The sequence below is a fragment of the Bos indicus genome, chromosome 21, assembly GCF_029378745.1.
Source record: "Bos indicus isolate NIAB-ARS_2022 breed Sahiwal x Tharparkar chromosome 21, NIAB-ARS_B.indTharparkar_mat_pri_1.0, whole genome shotgun sequence".
Lineage (NCBI taxonomy): Eukaryota > Metazoa > Chordata > Mammalia > Artiodactyla > Bovidae > Bos > Bos indicus.
The window spans coordinates 58,067,964-58,084,188 of NC_091780.1; the positions used below are offsets into that span (position 1 = coordinate 58,067,964).

At 37.9% G+C, this 16,225-nt stretch overlaps 1 protein-coding gene across 1 annotated transcript in view; it reads right to left on the bottom strand.

The window, feature by feature from the left end:
- Positions 1 to 16,225, bottom strand: part of BTBD7 (BTB domain containing 7) — an 89,010-nt gene that overhangs the window by 55,231 nt on the left and 17,554 nt on the right. The window contains exons 2-3 of the mRNA XM_070775585.1: positions 1,699 to 1,886; positions 135 to 1,214 (exon numbers count right to left, since the gene is read on the bottom strand). Of these exons, the coding sequence (XP_070631686.1) occupies positions 135 to 1,214; positions 1,699 to 1,780 (1,162 nt within the window). The 5' untranslated portion in view covers positions 1,781 to 1,886. The remainder of the gene's footprint in view (positions 1 to 134; positions 1,215 to 1,698; positions 1,887 to 16,225) is intronic.

Genomic DNA, 16,225 nt, shown 5'->3' on the forward strand with positions numbered 1-16,225 from the left:
CAGATTTGAAAAAACTGACTCTGTCACATCCCAAACACTGAAATCATGGAACATACTGGTCGTGCTTTCAATCTGGAAGACAAACGTGCAATTCAAGAGATCAAGATTAAAATTAAAAATCAGAATTTCATTACCTTGTGCAAGCATGTTAAATTCCAAGAACAGTGCTATGTGGTAAAGCTCCATGGCTTCTTCTGCCCTGGTCATGTTTGGCTTCCCTGCGACGAGAGCCTGAACTTCACTGAGACTCCCCACAGAGGGGCTACAGTGCAAAACGGCCAGGTCCACCATGTCAGTATACATACAGTGTAATATCACTTTTGCATATTTTTTTGGTATAATGGACTCATCTAATATAATTCTTGTGGGAGTCCTCAAAGTTCGGTCTGTGATTTCTTCACCAGTCCGTATCCTTCTTTGCAATAAATTTCGAAAAAATGGGGACCGTGCTGAAATAATAGCCTTGTGAGCTTTGAGCTCTTCATCTAAACAGTTCTGATTTCCACCAAAAGCTTCAACCAGTTCAGAGTCTGAAGAAAAACTAAGGACGACATCATAATAGCACATGTAATCAAAGAGTCCACGCATATCTACATCAAGGGAATTTGGTGTTCCAAATTCTTCCCTAAGCTGAACGAGGATATCAACATTTTGAAACCTTGAGTCCTCCATTCCAAACTCTCCCGTGTAAAGGTAGTGGAGCAAAGCAGAAAACATGGGCATATCTATACCAGCTGTATTGATGTCCATGATGATCTCTGCCCCATATTCAGGTGAGGAAGAAAGTAGTGTTTTAAAAAATGGACATCTTGCCGCCAAAATGGCACGATGAACAGGAAAGCAAGTTTCTTGAAATATTAAGTCTACATCAGTACAATACTTGTACTCATAAAGATCGGCCATATCTTTCTGCAATGTCCGGGCTTCTGGTCTAGCCACACTGGCTTGTAAAGAAAGCTCCTTTAAGGCTGAAGTTCCCTCATATTCCTCCACTAATGCATTGACATCTCGAACATCCCACCCAGAGAGGAGTTCTCGCATCTGCTTGGCGTGATCAGCAGACCGATTAGATTTTCGACGCTTGATAAACTTCTTTTTGAGGGTGGCAAGGCCAGAGGTTCTCTTTTTTTTGTCTTGTGGTTTCTCATGGCCATGGTCAAGACTATATAATTTTGATTCACAACCATAGCCTTGCTGAGAATAGGATGATGTCCCTAAGAAGGAAATTAAACAAGTGAAAATTTATTTCTTTTTTCTTAGCAGTCATTTTCAACATTCAATTTAACATACATTTTGTGCTAAAATTTTTACAGACATTTCTGAACCATTCAAGTAAAACTGATTTTTGTTTCTATAAAGGAAGGTTAAAAAGTTCAAGTAACTCATTTTTATATTAAATAAGGAATAGGGAAAAACAGAGCAGATTATTCATTGTAAAAAAATGCTAAATTTCTATGGGCACAATAAATGAAATAAGAAAACAATCAAAGATCAACTGTGCTACAGCAGCTTGGTTAGGATAAGAATCATATAAGCCAGATTTACACCTGGTAGGAAAAAACATGGATGCTGCAGAATTATTATATATATTAACTTTTTCCATAGCTCAACCCTCTTTTCATCCAAAAAGACCACTGAAAACACAATCCTATTTATATCCACAAAAGAAAATGAGGTTAGAAAAACTGAACTGGTTACCTATGAAAGTCTGCTGGGCTTGAGGATTCCCCCCTACTCTCGGGGAGCATGAATGAGGATAGCTAGATGCATTAGCACCCATTTTCTTCAGTCACTCAGGCATTCCATCTGCTGGTTCTTCAGAGTATGATCCCAGAGGCCTTTACGGACTTTCAACCCTGGATCCAGGAGCCTCTTTTCATCCATTTCTTGATATGAAACAAAAATAATTTTACTGTTTCAAATGTATCTCAAATTGCACAGCTAAAAAAGAAAGTTATTGAAAACTTGGCTTTTATTTGCAAATAATAATATACTGTCAAATTCACATGTAAAAATTTCAGAAAATGTAATTAAACAGCTAAATTTGACTTATGTATCAGTGCTACCTGCAATTTTGTGCCAGAAAATGTACCAATTATATACATTCTAAGAAAGCAAAAAGTACCATATCAGATTTATTCAGGCATTTTGCTGAAAGAGGGGGAAGGAAAGATAGTTCAAACTAAATTCTCTCTAGGCTACTTGTTCTGTAACAATTTTGAGGAAATTATAATAAATACAGTGAGAAGACACAAGGAAAAACAAAAACTTTCATCTTTCCTCCTCATAAAAGTCCTGAAATAGAAACACTACTTTCTTTTACCTGATATTATGGCTTAGACAGGATAGGGCAGTACCAGTAATAGATAATTTTAACAATTATAGGATAAATTCCACATTACAGAACCTTAACTCTCAGAGCTGCAAGCTGAAGATATAAGCACAAAAAGAAGAAATTCTAAGAGAGCAGAGTGTTCACAGGATACTTCTAAATCTTTATACCATCCAGATATATAAAATTTATTTGACCAAAAGCAATAATGGTTTAAGAGAAAACACAATTTAAAATCTATTATTGGAACTGTTAGGAAACCAGTCAGTAGGCAGTTAATATGGCCTCATAATGAAGGATGAAATTTTTTAACAGTTAAGAGTTAAACACAAATATCACAAAAACCCTGCTGGAAAATAGAACTATGTCAAGATTCTTGGCATTTATTTTCATTTCTGCTACATAGTGTAACCTTAGGAAATCAAATTTAAGAAAATCACTTAACATCTGTGCTTTCCTTCAATCTTTTCCCACTATAATCATATGGAAGTTCATTTATCTAATAAGCATAGAATTACCTGCCTACAGTGTTCAAGAGGAGACTGGGAAACTCTGCTAACTAGATACTATGAGAAGTAGCAGTAACTTCAATCAAATCATATGCTCACATGTAAATTTAATTTCCTATTTGAAATTTACCTACCATAGAACACAGCACATTAGACTTTTTGTATATATACATTATATATATTATATATAATGTAGAAATATATATGTATATATATAACATATATATTATATATATAATGTAGAAAAGGCAATTTTTTGTGATTCATTTTGAATGCTGTCAATTTTTATAAAATAGAAACTAAATCTGCTTGTGTTAATTTCAGTTCAAACTTCAAAAAACCGTAAGTTTAAATAACGGGCTTCCCTCATGGCTCAGTCAGTAAAGAATCCATCCGCAATGCAGGAGATCACCTGCAATGCAGAAGACCGGGATTCAATCCCTGGGTCAGGAAGATCCCTTGGGGAAGGAAATGGCAAGTCACTCCAGTATTTCTGCCTGGGAAATACCATGGAGAAAGGAGCCTGGTGGGCTATAGTCCATGCGGTCGCAAGAGTCAGAAACGACTTAGCAACTAAACTACCACCACTACCAAAGTCTGATTAATAAATCTTAATTTTTGAATTCCTTAAAAGCTTCAAGATTCTATTGCATTTTTACTGGTTCTTTAGGAGAAAACAGGCTTTCTTAAAAAAATAATACAAATCAACTTGTTTACAAAACAGATTCACAGACATAGAAAACAAATTATGGTTATCAAAGGGGAAGGGGAGGGATAAAGGCTTAACAGATACACACTACTATATACAAAATAGATCAACAACACGGATTTATTCTGTAGCACAGGGAACTATATTCAGTATCTTGTAATAACCTATAATGGAAAGGAATCTGAAGTGTACACCTGGAACTGGCACAATGCTGTCAATCAACTATAAATATTACAACAAAAAAGAAAAAACAGGATCCCGGAAGCCAAGTTTGTGGTCTTATTTTCAAGTCAAGTCCTATTCTCAGTCACTAAAAATTTTTATTTAAAACATAGAAACAGCATCAGCAATCCTATGCAAACAAAGAAGTCTGAAATATACTAAGAAAAAAATCCAGAGTAAAAATATGCAAAATAAAAGCCTTTATCAAAACGAGAAAAAAAAAGATTAAAAAGACGAGCTCTGAATATGGACGTACTGGTGGATGATGGAAAGTGCTGGTAAAGCGTCACTCCTACAGTAGCCCTCTCACTTCCATCTTTACTCATTCTTGAAGTTCCACGTTGCTTCATTTTGTTTTGCTTTTGATTTCTGATGACTGCAGAGTAAACTCACTAACACAGAACAAAGTATGCTGAAGAAGCAAACCAAGAGCGGAGACTTGGGTCCAGATGAAGAAAAGCCGGAGTGTCTACAGAAATGGACAAAGGTAACCTGCTCTCACTCCATCTCATAAATAAGATGAAGTTGACTATTCTCTCATCTGCGTGTGCATGTGCACACATGTGCACACACATGAAAAGTATCTTCATCAGAGAATTTTGCAAAGTTTGCAGGGACAGAAAACATTTTTGCACTGGTCTGAGATTTAAACCAGGCCAAAAATGATTAAAAAAAAAAAAAAAGCTCAATTTTATGATTAGCACAATTAGATACTCTATAAGGTATCCCCAGAAAGGTTAGAAAACCTCACCAGCCCCAATGAAGACAAAAGAACACCCCGCAAACACCAGAGAAGTCATAGCTGAGATACTGATGCTTGGCCATTTGCCACTATAATTAGCACCAGAAGGACAGCTGGGGTCTCTGATGAAGTGATTTGAGATAAAAAAGTCTTCAGGACTTAGGGACAGTGTCTCTTCCTGGCAGCTCCAAGTCAATGGAAATCCCCTTCAAGATGAACTGCTTTGGGTGACATTCATATCTCCTATTAGAGCTCTGATACTAAAGTACATAGGCCTTGGAAAGACTTGATGGGAGAGACTTTTTCTGGATCACTTATAATCCTTAAATCCCTCCTGCGTCCCCAATCCCAAATCCCAGGAGTCACTAAAGTTACTAAAGCCATATTTCTCGAAATTCTCAGGAAACAATTTCTTAGGTAACCAAAAACTCATGCCAAATGGAACACAGTATCTTGTTATTTATTTCTTAATTGAATTTGCTGCCTTTACGCTGGAAGTGAGAGTTAGTCACAGTCTTAAAACTCTTCAGGGATATTTTCATTCTGGGCAAGCTTTGATTGTCTCCTACATAAAACAGGATGAAACGTAACCTTTGGATGATAGACAGGAAAGGGAAAGGGAGGGCCTCAGGGACTGGGAGAGGCCCACAGGATGCAAATGGTCCTAGAAAGCTGATAAATCATTTTCCCAGAATCACCTTTCTGGGAGAGCTCCTGCTAATAGTTGACATGACCAATCTCAATCAGAGGATCCAACTGGCTTAAAATAAGCTTCCGTGATTGTAGCATATCCAACTATGGGAGAAAAAAGTCATGCTGAATGCAACAGAGAAAATTTACAACCCAATGAAAAAGAATTGAAAACGAAAATCAACCTCTCCCCTAAAACCCCCCTCCCCGCAAAATCCCTAGGCCAGCATTTCCAAAGAGTTTTCCCAATGTTTTAGAAAATGCAGAGTTAAACAAAGCTTTACTTTTCCCTACTTCAGAACTTTTTTTAGAATCTTTGAAGTGCGAAGGTGCACTGTGAACCTCCAAAAGGAAGTATTCAGCTTAATCTAAAGGAGCCCTTTTGCCCCACAAAGCAGTAAAACAGACTTGCATAACACACTTGGAAAACTCTGACCTTTGCCATAAAAATATGTTTTTACCTTTTAGGCTGCAGACAGAACAATGAGTGTCAGGTACAGTAAGTCTTGTACCTGAAAGCCTTCAAGTTTGTGAACTTTCAAAGATGCAAATATGTGTTCCATCACCACTAGGCACGAGTGAAACTGTGCCTTGCCTCCCATTTCCTATTGCCATCTATCCTTGGGCTCTACCGTCTCCCGCCTCCTGTCCCTCCACCAGTCGGGACTCTTCTTGCCTGTTCACTTGATGCCAGCCTCTGTATGCCAGCTGTTGTACTGTGCCATTGTGCTTTTCAAGGTACTATACTTTAAGATTAAAAATGCTTTATTTTTGTGTTTGTTTTCTATGTAGTATCTGTGTGAAAAGTATTATAAACCTATTCCATATTCCAGTACAGTACTATATAGCTGATTGTGTCAGTTGGGTACCTAGGTTAACTTTGTTGGACTTAATGAACAAACTGGACTTACAAAGGTGCTTTTACTGCATCTGAGATAGTTCTCTCTCATAACTAATTTATCACTTACATGGGATAAGTACATTTAACGTCTATGAATCTCAGTTTTTATAAACCAAAGTTAAGATGTATGGGCCAGATGTATAAAATAAGTCAAAACAGGGTTCCTAAAATTCACTGAAGTGTAAGACTTATTGATTTGTAAAATGAGGATGGGGAAGGGAGTTATTTCTATATTAAATGTTATTGTTTCAATGAAAAAAAAAGGGCAACTGAATTTTGAATTTTAAACATGTTTTCCACTTAGTCTGATTATTAGGTATAATTATAGAAGAACAGGAACGTGGGACACATGTGACTGTGAAAAACAATTCATAATTAAGAAGAAATGCAAAACTATAGTAATATTTCACTTCTGTCAGATCTAAGAGGACTACATCATTCAAATCAGGATACGTGAGAGTGAAAAAGGGTACCACCCAGGCCTAAGGAGGCAAAGCTGGATGAATGATAGCTTCTATAGTCAAATCTCACATTTGTAGAGCAGCTAGAAAAAAAGTTTAAAAAGAAAAAAACAAAACCTAAAAGTTAAAAGAATACGATTTCCTATGTCCATTCTCATTCCCAAGCTTGTTTTACCCAAAATAACAGCTATCATTTATATACCAAACTCTGTTTAGAGCATTTATATGTATTAAACCCACTTGGTTCTCCAAATACCTCTTAGATAGAACCTTCAGTTCTATCCTCGGACACATAAGAACAACAAAGCAAAAAGACTCTGAACAGTACGTCAGAAGCAGTCAGCAAGACCTTTGCCTTTTGCTGCTGCTAAGTCGCTTCAGTCGTGTCCGACTCTGTGCAACCCCACAGATGGCAGCCCACCAGGCTCCCCTGTCCCTGGGATTCTCCAGGCAAGAACACTGGAGTGGGTTGCCACCTCCTTCTCCAATGCATGAAAGTGCAAAGTGAAAGTGAAGTCACTCAGTTGTGTCCGACCCTGTGCGACCCCATGGACTGCAGCCTACCAGGCTCCTCCGTCTGTGGGATTTTCCAGGCTAGAGTACTGGAGTGGGGTGCCATTGCCTTCTCTGTTGCCTTTTGAAGGCATCTTTAAATAGATAAGATCAAAGTGGAAGGGGGTTTAGACCCTTGTCTGGGTCTCTAGCAGAGGTTAAGTGAGACCCAACAGGGCAAGCTGGACCAGAGCAGCTTGGCTCAGCTATCCCCAACACCAAAGCTTCTGTTGTCTTCTTCTTAGCAATAAACTGTACTCCCCCTAACTAAGGCAGCTCTAGAAGCAGCAGGATAAATTTTCTCTAGCAGGTAGCAATAAGGGCATATAAACAGAGTTTGGAAATGATTATGAAGCCCTCCAAGAACTTGCTCAATCAACTTTTATGGTAAATGGTGCTGTTTGGAACTTTTGTGTTCACAGTAGGAAGACTAGTTTTGAGCCAGGCACACAGTATTTGAGTGAATGAGTGAAATCACTTTTCTAACTGGGGACAACCGTTTTCACTGCTGGTTTAGTGGGCTTCCCTGGTGGCTCAGATGGTAAAGAATCTGCCTGCAAGGCAGGCGATCTGGGTTTGATTCCTGGATTCGGAAGATCCCCTGGAGAAGGAAATGGCAACCCACGCCAGTATTCTCGTCTGGAGAATCCCATGGACAGAGGAGCCTGGCGGCTCCAGTCCATGGGGTCGCAAGAGTAGGACATGACTGAGCAACTAGCACTTAGTGCTGTACAGAGAAGCAGCTCTGGATGATACGGAGAAGGCAATGACAAGTCTGAGTCTAGATAGGAACCTACAGAGGATCAGTAGAGAACTATAGCTGAAATCAGAGAACATGTTCAAAGCAACTGAATTTGAAGAAAAAACATGGAATTTCTCATAAACTTCACTCAAAGACAGTTTAGATTTTCTGACACCAACTCAGTGAATGTTAAAAAGCAAAATACAAGGGCATATTTCTTGTTGATGAGTTTCTCGGGGCTCCCCTGGAAAATCTGGAGAAGAAAGAAAACGTCCTGGTGAAGCTGACAGTGAGCCTGACACTATGGCTACACTCGGAGAAGAAAAGAATAAGAACAAACCAGAAACAGGAACGCAACCCTCAAAGGCCCCCTCATCCAGGGCAGTCTCCATGAGGACATCAAGTGCTTAACTGTAACTTCTGATTATCAGGAGAATCAGCATGTGAATGGTCCTAGGAATTATTCAAGTTCTTATAAATAGGAGGATAATAATGGTTTAGGGGCTGGAGTTAATTTTGTACTAAAATTCTATTTTTCCTCCCATCACCCAGAGTAGAAGAGTCTGAACAGATATGAGGGAAAACCCATTAGTTTATATTTTCAGCCAAGAGTAAGGTATATACAATGTTGCCCTCGCCTTAATAATGATCACTCATGCCATTCTGATAGGCTTCTGCCCATAATACCTCTGATACTCACAGACTCTTTGTTAGGATGTCAAATGAAGAGGTATTTCTCCTAAAAGTCTCCTGAAGTTCATAGTTAGAAACAATCTTGCAGACATAAGTCCTAGTAAAGAAGTAGGAACTTCTCAAACTGTAGGTCTGAGGATGAACAAGTTTTAAGACACCTCCATTATGAAAGACCCCTCTTACAGAGACAACACCACCTCGTAGGTAAAGTGAGAAGTAGAAAGTCAGACAAAACTCTTCCCTTCCTAAGGATTTTATGAGGCCTTTCTTGGATAAATGATAAACTATTTTCCCCTTTCTTTCCTCAACCCCACTGCTTATCCTGTGCTACTTGTAGCTGAAATGCTAGACGAGAATATTACAGTCCAAACAAATTAGACCAGAACACATATTCTAGGTCCTGTTTATGTAATACAAGTCTGCATCTTAAAAACACTATTTTGCATTTGTTTAGGGCATCTATAACAAAACACTAAGACAACCCAGATGAAGCCTTTATCACAGAACACATAGTAAACGCGTCCCTAATTGGTGAGGGAGGTGGTGGAAAGGAAGAAGTGGGAAGATGATAAAGTCTACTTTGCAATGTGGTTGGCAATGCTGTGAACCAAGAAGAAACACAGGACAAGCGATTTGTGGGTGACTTGGGAGTAATAAGGATAATGGGCTTGAGGTCCCAGAAAGACATACCAGGGAAGACATAATGCAAACAGAGAATACATTAAAGGAGAAATCTATAAACAAGAGTTTCCTAATACAGTTGACCTTCTGTATCCACAGGTTCTGCATCTGCAGATTGACCCAACTGTAGATAGAAACTGTTAAGAAAAAAAAATTCCAGAAAGTTCCAAAAAGCAAAACTTGAATTGTACACATGTTCTCAACTATTTACATGGCATTTATACTGTATTAGTTATTATAAGTAATCCAGAGATGGTCTCAAGTATATGGGGGATACGTACATGTTATATGCAAGTCCTATGCTATTTTATGTACGGGACTTGAGCATCCACGGATTTCTGTATGTGTGAGCATCCTGTAATCCACCCCCCCGGATACTGAGGGATGACTATGATATTTTCACTGCTCTAGCGGCTTGAATTAGCAAGTTTACAGTGCTTGAATGAAACACTCACATCGTCTACTAAAGAAGTAGGAAAGGCTGCTCTGGAAAAACAGGTAACCGTATCACTTCTACCTGTATTTAGCACTTAATTCTGCCTCAGTACTGCTCTCACCTCAGTACTTCCCCACCTAACATGGAAGTTACTGTAGGGGCAGAAAGTGTCTCGTTTCTGTTTGGGTTGATGTAAACTGGATTTAAGTATTTATGCTTATTATCATATATATTTGTTTGATTTGTGGTTATCTAGCACATTAATCTGGAGAAGGAAATGGCAACCCACTCCAGTATTCTTGCCTGGAGAATCCCAGGGACGGGGGAGCCTGGTGGGCTGCCGTCTATGGGGTCGCACAGAGTCGGACACGACTGAAGTGACTTAGCAGCAGCAGCAGAGGCTTAACACTTGAACATACAATACAGCATTATCTCAATATAATTCATCTACTTTTGATGGAAGGTATCATTTATAAACGTCCTGTCAATGTTTGCAAAAGATAACAAAGAGTCTTAGAACAACAGAAGGACTAATATTATGTGATGCTACTTATATGAGGTATGTAAAGTAGTTAAAGTCACAGAGACAGAAAGAATAATGGGGGTTGCCAGGGGCTGGAGAGCCACTGGTGAAAATGAAAAGGTCTGGAGATGGATGGTGGCGGCTGCACAACAGTGTGAATGTACACTCACAACTGGTTAAAACGGTAAATGCTCTGTTACCTGTATCTTTAATCATAACTTTTGAAAAGTAACTGGAAAAAAGACCCACTAAGACAGGAAAGCAATGACATAAGTTCCCCCTTTTTACATTCTCTAATGACTGTAGCAGAAGTATCTTCTAACAGGGATAAATAGTTCACAAAACACTTTCCCACACATGAAGTCATTTTATTCTCATATCAAGTCTTCAATGTCGAGAGGACAGGTTTCATCCTCTCATCTCTGAATGAGGCAGTTAAGGTAGAAACACAAAGCGACTTATCTAAAGTAAAATACTGGGTTGGCCCCAAAATTTTATCCATATAGTAAAATGGCAAAGCCAAAACTAGATACCAGTCATTCTGATCCCTAATCTAGTGTTTTTCCCCTCAACAAGGAAGCATCTCAAAAGTCCTCGGTCCTGTATCAACCTTTCTGATGGGAACAGCCATGTCTTCCTTATGCTTCTTTACATCTAACTGCACTGTTGATTTTGTTAAGGTTCTTAAACTGTTAAATTTCCTACTTTATCACCCAACTATGGTTAAAGGACAGATCTTAAATTAATCTCTAGTGCTTTGCATTGTTGGTGAACAATAAAAAAGTTTCCTGATTGTGGATTACACTCCATGAATATCAAACCCCTTAGCATGCAAACACCAAAGACAATTACAACTATGGTTTTCTATTTTCACTTCTTATCACTTGTTTTTTCCTCCTGCGCAGCAGTTACTTTTGCAGTTTCTGTAATAAAGGAAAGAAAAACAACAAAAGTAGAGAGACTAGGAAGACAAAGCTCAACAATTACCAATTTGTAGCAGTCTTGTATCACTATATCCCAACCCTCTTTCTACCTAATCTCTCTGGATTATTTAGAAGCAAATTCCAGACAGCATATTATTTCATCTATAAATACTTCCTTATGAATCTCTAGAAGAAAGGATACAAGAGAGCTTGTAGTACTATGATCACATCTAAAATCATGAACAATAATTCCTCAGTACGAACTTCCCAGGACAGTGCTGACATTTCCATCACTGGTTTATTTTTTCTTAAGTTTGTTTGAATCAGGATCCAAATAAGGCCCATGCATTGTGACTGAATGACTATGTCTCTTAAATTTCCTTTAAAAGGTCCCTCCACAGCCCTTTCCCCCTTGCAGTTTTATTTTTATTATTGAAGAAATCAGGTTATTTGGTTGTTTCCCATAGTCTGAATTTGCCAAATGTATCACTATGGTGTACCTTAACATGTTTTTCTGATCCGTGTAATTATAGTAATTGACAGATCTAATAACTTAATCACGGAGAAGGCGATGGCACCCTACTCCAGTACTCTTGCCTGGAAAATCCTATGGATGGAGGAGCCTGGTGGGCTTCAGTCCATGGGGTCTCGAAGAGTCGGACACGACTGAGTGACTTCACTTTCACTTTTCACTTTCATGCACTGGAGAAGGAAATGGCAACCCACTCCAGTGTTCTTGCCTGGAGAATCCCAGGGACGGGGGAGCCTGCTAGGCTGCCGTCTGTGGGGTCGCACACGACTGAAGCGACTTACGAGCAACGAATTAATCATATTTAGGGTCATTTTGGTACTTTTAAAGTTTGTCAAGATTGCTTCACAGGTGGTGATGTTTATTTCCAACATAGGTATCAAATGTCTAGTTCTCATTCTCAGTAATCACCAACTAGAGTTATTAATTCATTAGGGGTTGCAACATGGTAATATTCTATCACTCCTTCTTTATTCATTGGCTAAACACTTTTGTAAGAGAAACTCATCCATCGACAATTCAGTTGTTTGCACAGAAAAGTCAGAATAAATGATTCTTTACCTTTATTTATTAATTTTCTTTGGCTTCAAAATCACTACAGTGACTGCAGCCATGAAATAAAAAGACTCTTGCTTCTTTCAAGGAAAGCTACGACAAACCTAAACAGCATATTAAAAAGCAAAGATATCACTTTTCCAACAAAGGTCTGCATAGTCAAAGTTATAGTTTTTCCAGTAGTCATGTACAGATGTGAGAGTCGGATCATAAAGAAGGTTGATGCCAAAGAATTGATGCTTTTGAAATGTGCTGGAGAAGACTCTTCAGAGTCCCTTGAACTGTAAGAAGATCAAACCAGTCAATCCCAAGGAAATCAACCCTGAATACTCGTTGGAAGGACCATCGTTGAAGCATACTTCGGCCACCTGACGCGAAGCGTCAACTCATTGGAAAAGATCTTGATGCTGGGGAAGACTGAAGGCAAAAGAAAAAGGGGGCAGCAAGGTGGTTAGATAGCATCACCAACTCAACGGACATGAATCTGAGCAAACTCCGGGAGACAGTGAAGGAGAGGGGAGCCTAGGAGTGCTGCAGTCCACGGGGCGGCAAAGTGTCAGGCATGACTTAGCAACTGAACAACTGATTTTCAAAACAATTAACATCCCAGCATTTCTCTAAAGATGATCAGCAAGTTAAAAACAATTATGTGTTCACAGATTTAGACATATTTGGTAGATTTCAATTATTTGTAGTTATCCCTACTGACACTCAGATTGGACAGTGGAAGCTTATTCAAATTAGCTCCCAAGACTTTGTAACCATAGTTAGTTGTCTCAGAGAGCTTCTTTGCTTTCTAGGGTTATACCTTATTCTAGGCATATCTTATCTTTTTCTTATCTTAGACCTGTAATCAGCCATCTATTTAAAGGAGCCCTAATTCCTTTCCTTTCAGTGGGAAATGGTTATTTAGAAACCACAATCTGGGTGCTAAGTGGTGCTGACTGCCTTTTTAGTACACAGAGCTAGGAAATGTCATATACACGTGTATATACATACACATACATACATGAGTATATACTGATGATTCTAATCCAAACTCAGGTTTAGAGAGTTTTCACTTAAATTTTATTAGTTGTACATCTGTTTCTCCTTTCTCGCATGCCAAAACCCTATTTTCAAAGCTCCCTTCGTAACTGTTCTTTTATCTCACAATATACACACAATAGCCAAGACTTAAAATGTTAACACTATCACCAGCAATATGATAAACAAAAATCTTTCTGAGGGGCAATTCTTTTTTACCCTCAGAATTACCCAACTCAAGATACCTATACATTACGATGTACGTAAGTCACTTGCAACAGTCTGCTTTGGGTGATTACATCACTAACTGGAAGTACACTTTTATTTCACTTTTGACTTTTAGGCACTATATTTTTAATTAATGTTGTTATATATGTCTGCAAAATGTTTAGATGAATCTAAAGTCAAAACCATAAAAAAAGACATCCTCAAAGACTAGTTGCTCTCCCTGTCTACTTTAACCTAGTCTCTCCCTATCCCACAGGTAACTTTAATAATATTTTTACATAATACCCTAAATTCCCTCTTTTTTGGCTACTATCCACTGGCTCCCTACTATAAGCAATACTGAAATTGCTAGTATCTTCTTCCTCCTATCTCAATCCTCCAGTATCTAATTTTAAGTAACACATTTATTTACAGTTGGTATCTACAAAGTAATCAGTGAACTTTTCTACTTTTCATATAGTCTTTCCACATATTTGATAATTAAGCTCTATCTATAGAATTTAACAATAAAGTACTACATACTGTCTCTCAATTTTACTTTACCAATAAAATTTTAATGTTCACCACCAATTCAAAATACTAGTTTAAGAGTGTTATTCAGAACACAAGTCCATAATCCTTTATCAGGTAGAAACCTTTGGAGCTAAATATATTCTAAAATTCAGACTCCTTTCCTTCTCTTTCTCCCTCTTTTAAAAGAAAATAATATGGTATATGAAATATTTACTGTATACTATGGAAACACCCCAGAGAAGTTTGTCATATTATCCCGTATTTTGCAAAATTATCATCCCCTATTTTGCAATAAAATACTCCCTGGTGGCTCAGATGGTAAAGCGTCTGTCTACAATGCAGGAGACCTGGGTTCGATCCCTGGGTCGGGAAGATTCCCTGGAGAAGGAAATGGCAACCCACTCCAGTACTCTTGCCTACAAAATCCCATGGACGGAGGAGCCTGGTGCAGGCTACTGCCCATGAGGTCGCAAAGAGTCGGACACGACTGAGCTACTTCACTTTCACATTAAATATTTAGACTAAGCTACGTTACTTCAGGTTAGGTTTTGTTGTCAAATGTATTCAGGTCATATTATCAGTGTTTGCCATTAAATGAGTCTCCCTAAAAAAAAAAGGCTTTCAGTACTTTTAGAATTTCAAATTATAAATAAGACATTGTGGACCTGTGGTTAGTAGCTTAAGATCATGTCTAAAAACAGTACCACCAACAAAAAGACAAGTCAGAAAACATTTTTACTCACTTTAAATAAAGATATCTGTTAAACTGCATTTTATTATAAAATTAAATTGTGTTACTGCAAATAGAGATTATTTGTTCGAGTATGGCTTAGGAGCATCTTACTAAGCCCATGTGGCCTTTTTATAATACAACCTATTATAATTTAAAACAGCTTGTTAGTCTCCTGCTGCTACTCTTTTTTTCCTATTAAAAATGAATTCTTAAAAAGGATATTTTTAAAAGTACATCCCATTCCACCAGTCTATGCAACATTCTTTTAAGGATAACAATTAGAATTTTTAAAACTAGAAAATGAGGGGGAAAATGCTGATAAACGAGGTGAGTCTGGTCCTTAGAACTCTCACTATAGTGCAGATTCATACTATATATTCTTGGTATTCTTGATATTTCTCGTTATAAATAATTTCTTAAATAAAATGTCTGCTTTTTAATGCATATTCAGCATTGTCTGAAATATGTTAAGCTGTAGTTTTTCAAATGATTTTAAAAAGATAATCTTCAAGGAATCATGACCGTAGGAGTAATCACAAGGGAAACTACTGATCATCATTCTAAATAGGTTAAGAAAACCAAAACCAGTGAGAGAATGATTCAATGAGATACTAAGTTATTAGAAATAATGTTAAATGTAGCAATTTTCTCATTTATGAAAATTAAATGTACATTTAATCTTTGAAATTATGCATTCAGATGTGCATTAAAATGTAAAATTAATATCAATATTTAAGTAGGTTAGCCAAGAATAGAAAATGGCAAACATTTAGTGAAAATAGTCAATAAAAAACAAAAAGTTGAAGTGAACCATGTTACAAATATTTTACTCCTAGACATCAAGCATGTGAATTATTCTGAATTTAAGCACAATATTTTAGGGGGCTGTTTCCAAATTTGACCATTAGCTACAGGACTTCCATATTATTAACCTAATTATTTATCTCTAAACCCACACATTTCCTTTGCATAAAGAACAATTAGTTTTGCTGAATTTTAAATCCCTAAACAGTTATTCAATGCTTATGTTTAACTGTTGCAGAAAGGGGGATCCCTTCCAGGGCAAGAAAGTGGGCTCGGAAATGAACTGTCCGAGGAGACACATGTGTTGAGCAAGAGATTTTATTGGGAAGGGGCACCCAGGCAGAGAGCAGTAGCGTAAGAGAATCAAGGAGAACTGCTCTGCCATGTGCCTCCCAGTCTTGGGGTTTTATGGTGATGGGATTAATTCCAGGTTGTCTTTGGCTAATCATTCTGACTTACAGTCCTTCCTGCTGACCAACCTGGACAGCATATTAAAAAGCAGAGACATTATTCTGCCAACAAAGGTCCGTCTAGTCAAAGCCATGGTTTTTCCAGTAGTCATGAATGGATGTGAAAGTTGGACTATAAAGAAAGCTGAGTGCCGAAGAATTGATGTTTTTGAATTGTGGAGTTGGAGAAGACTCTTCAAAGTCCCTTGGACTGCAAGGAGATCAAACCAGTCAATCCTAAAGGAAATCGGTCCTGAGTATTCACTGGAAGG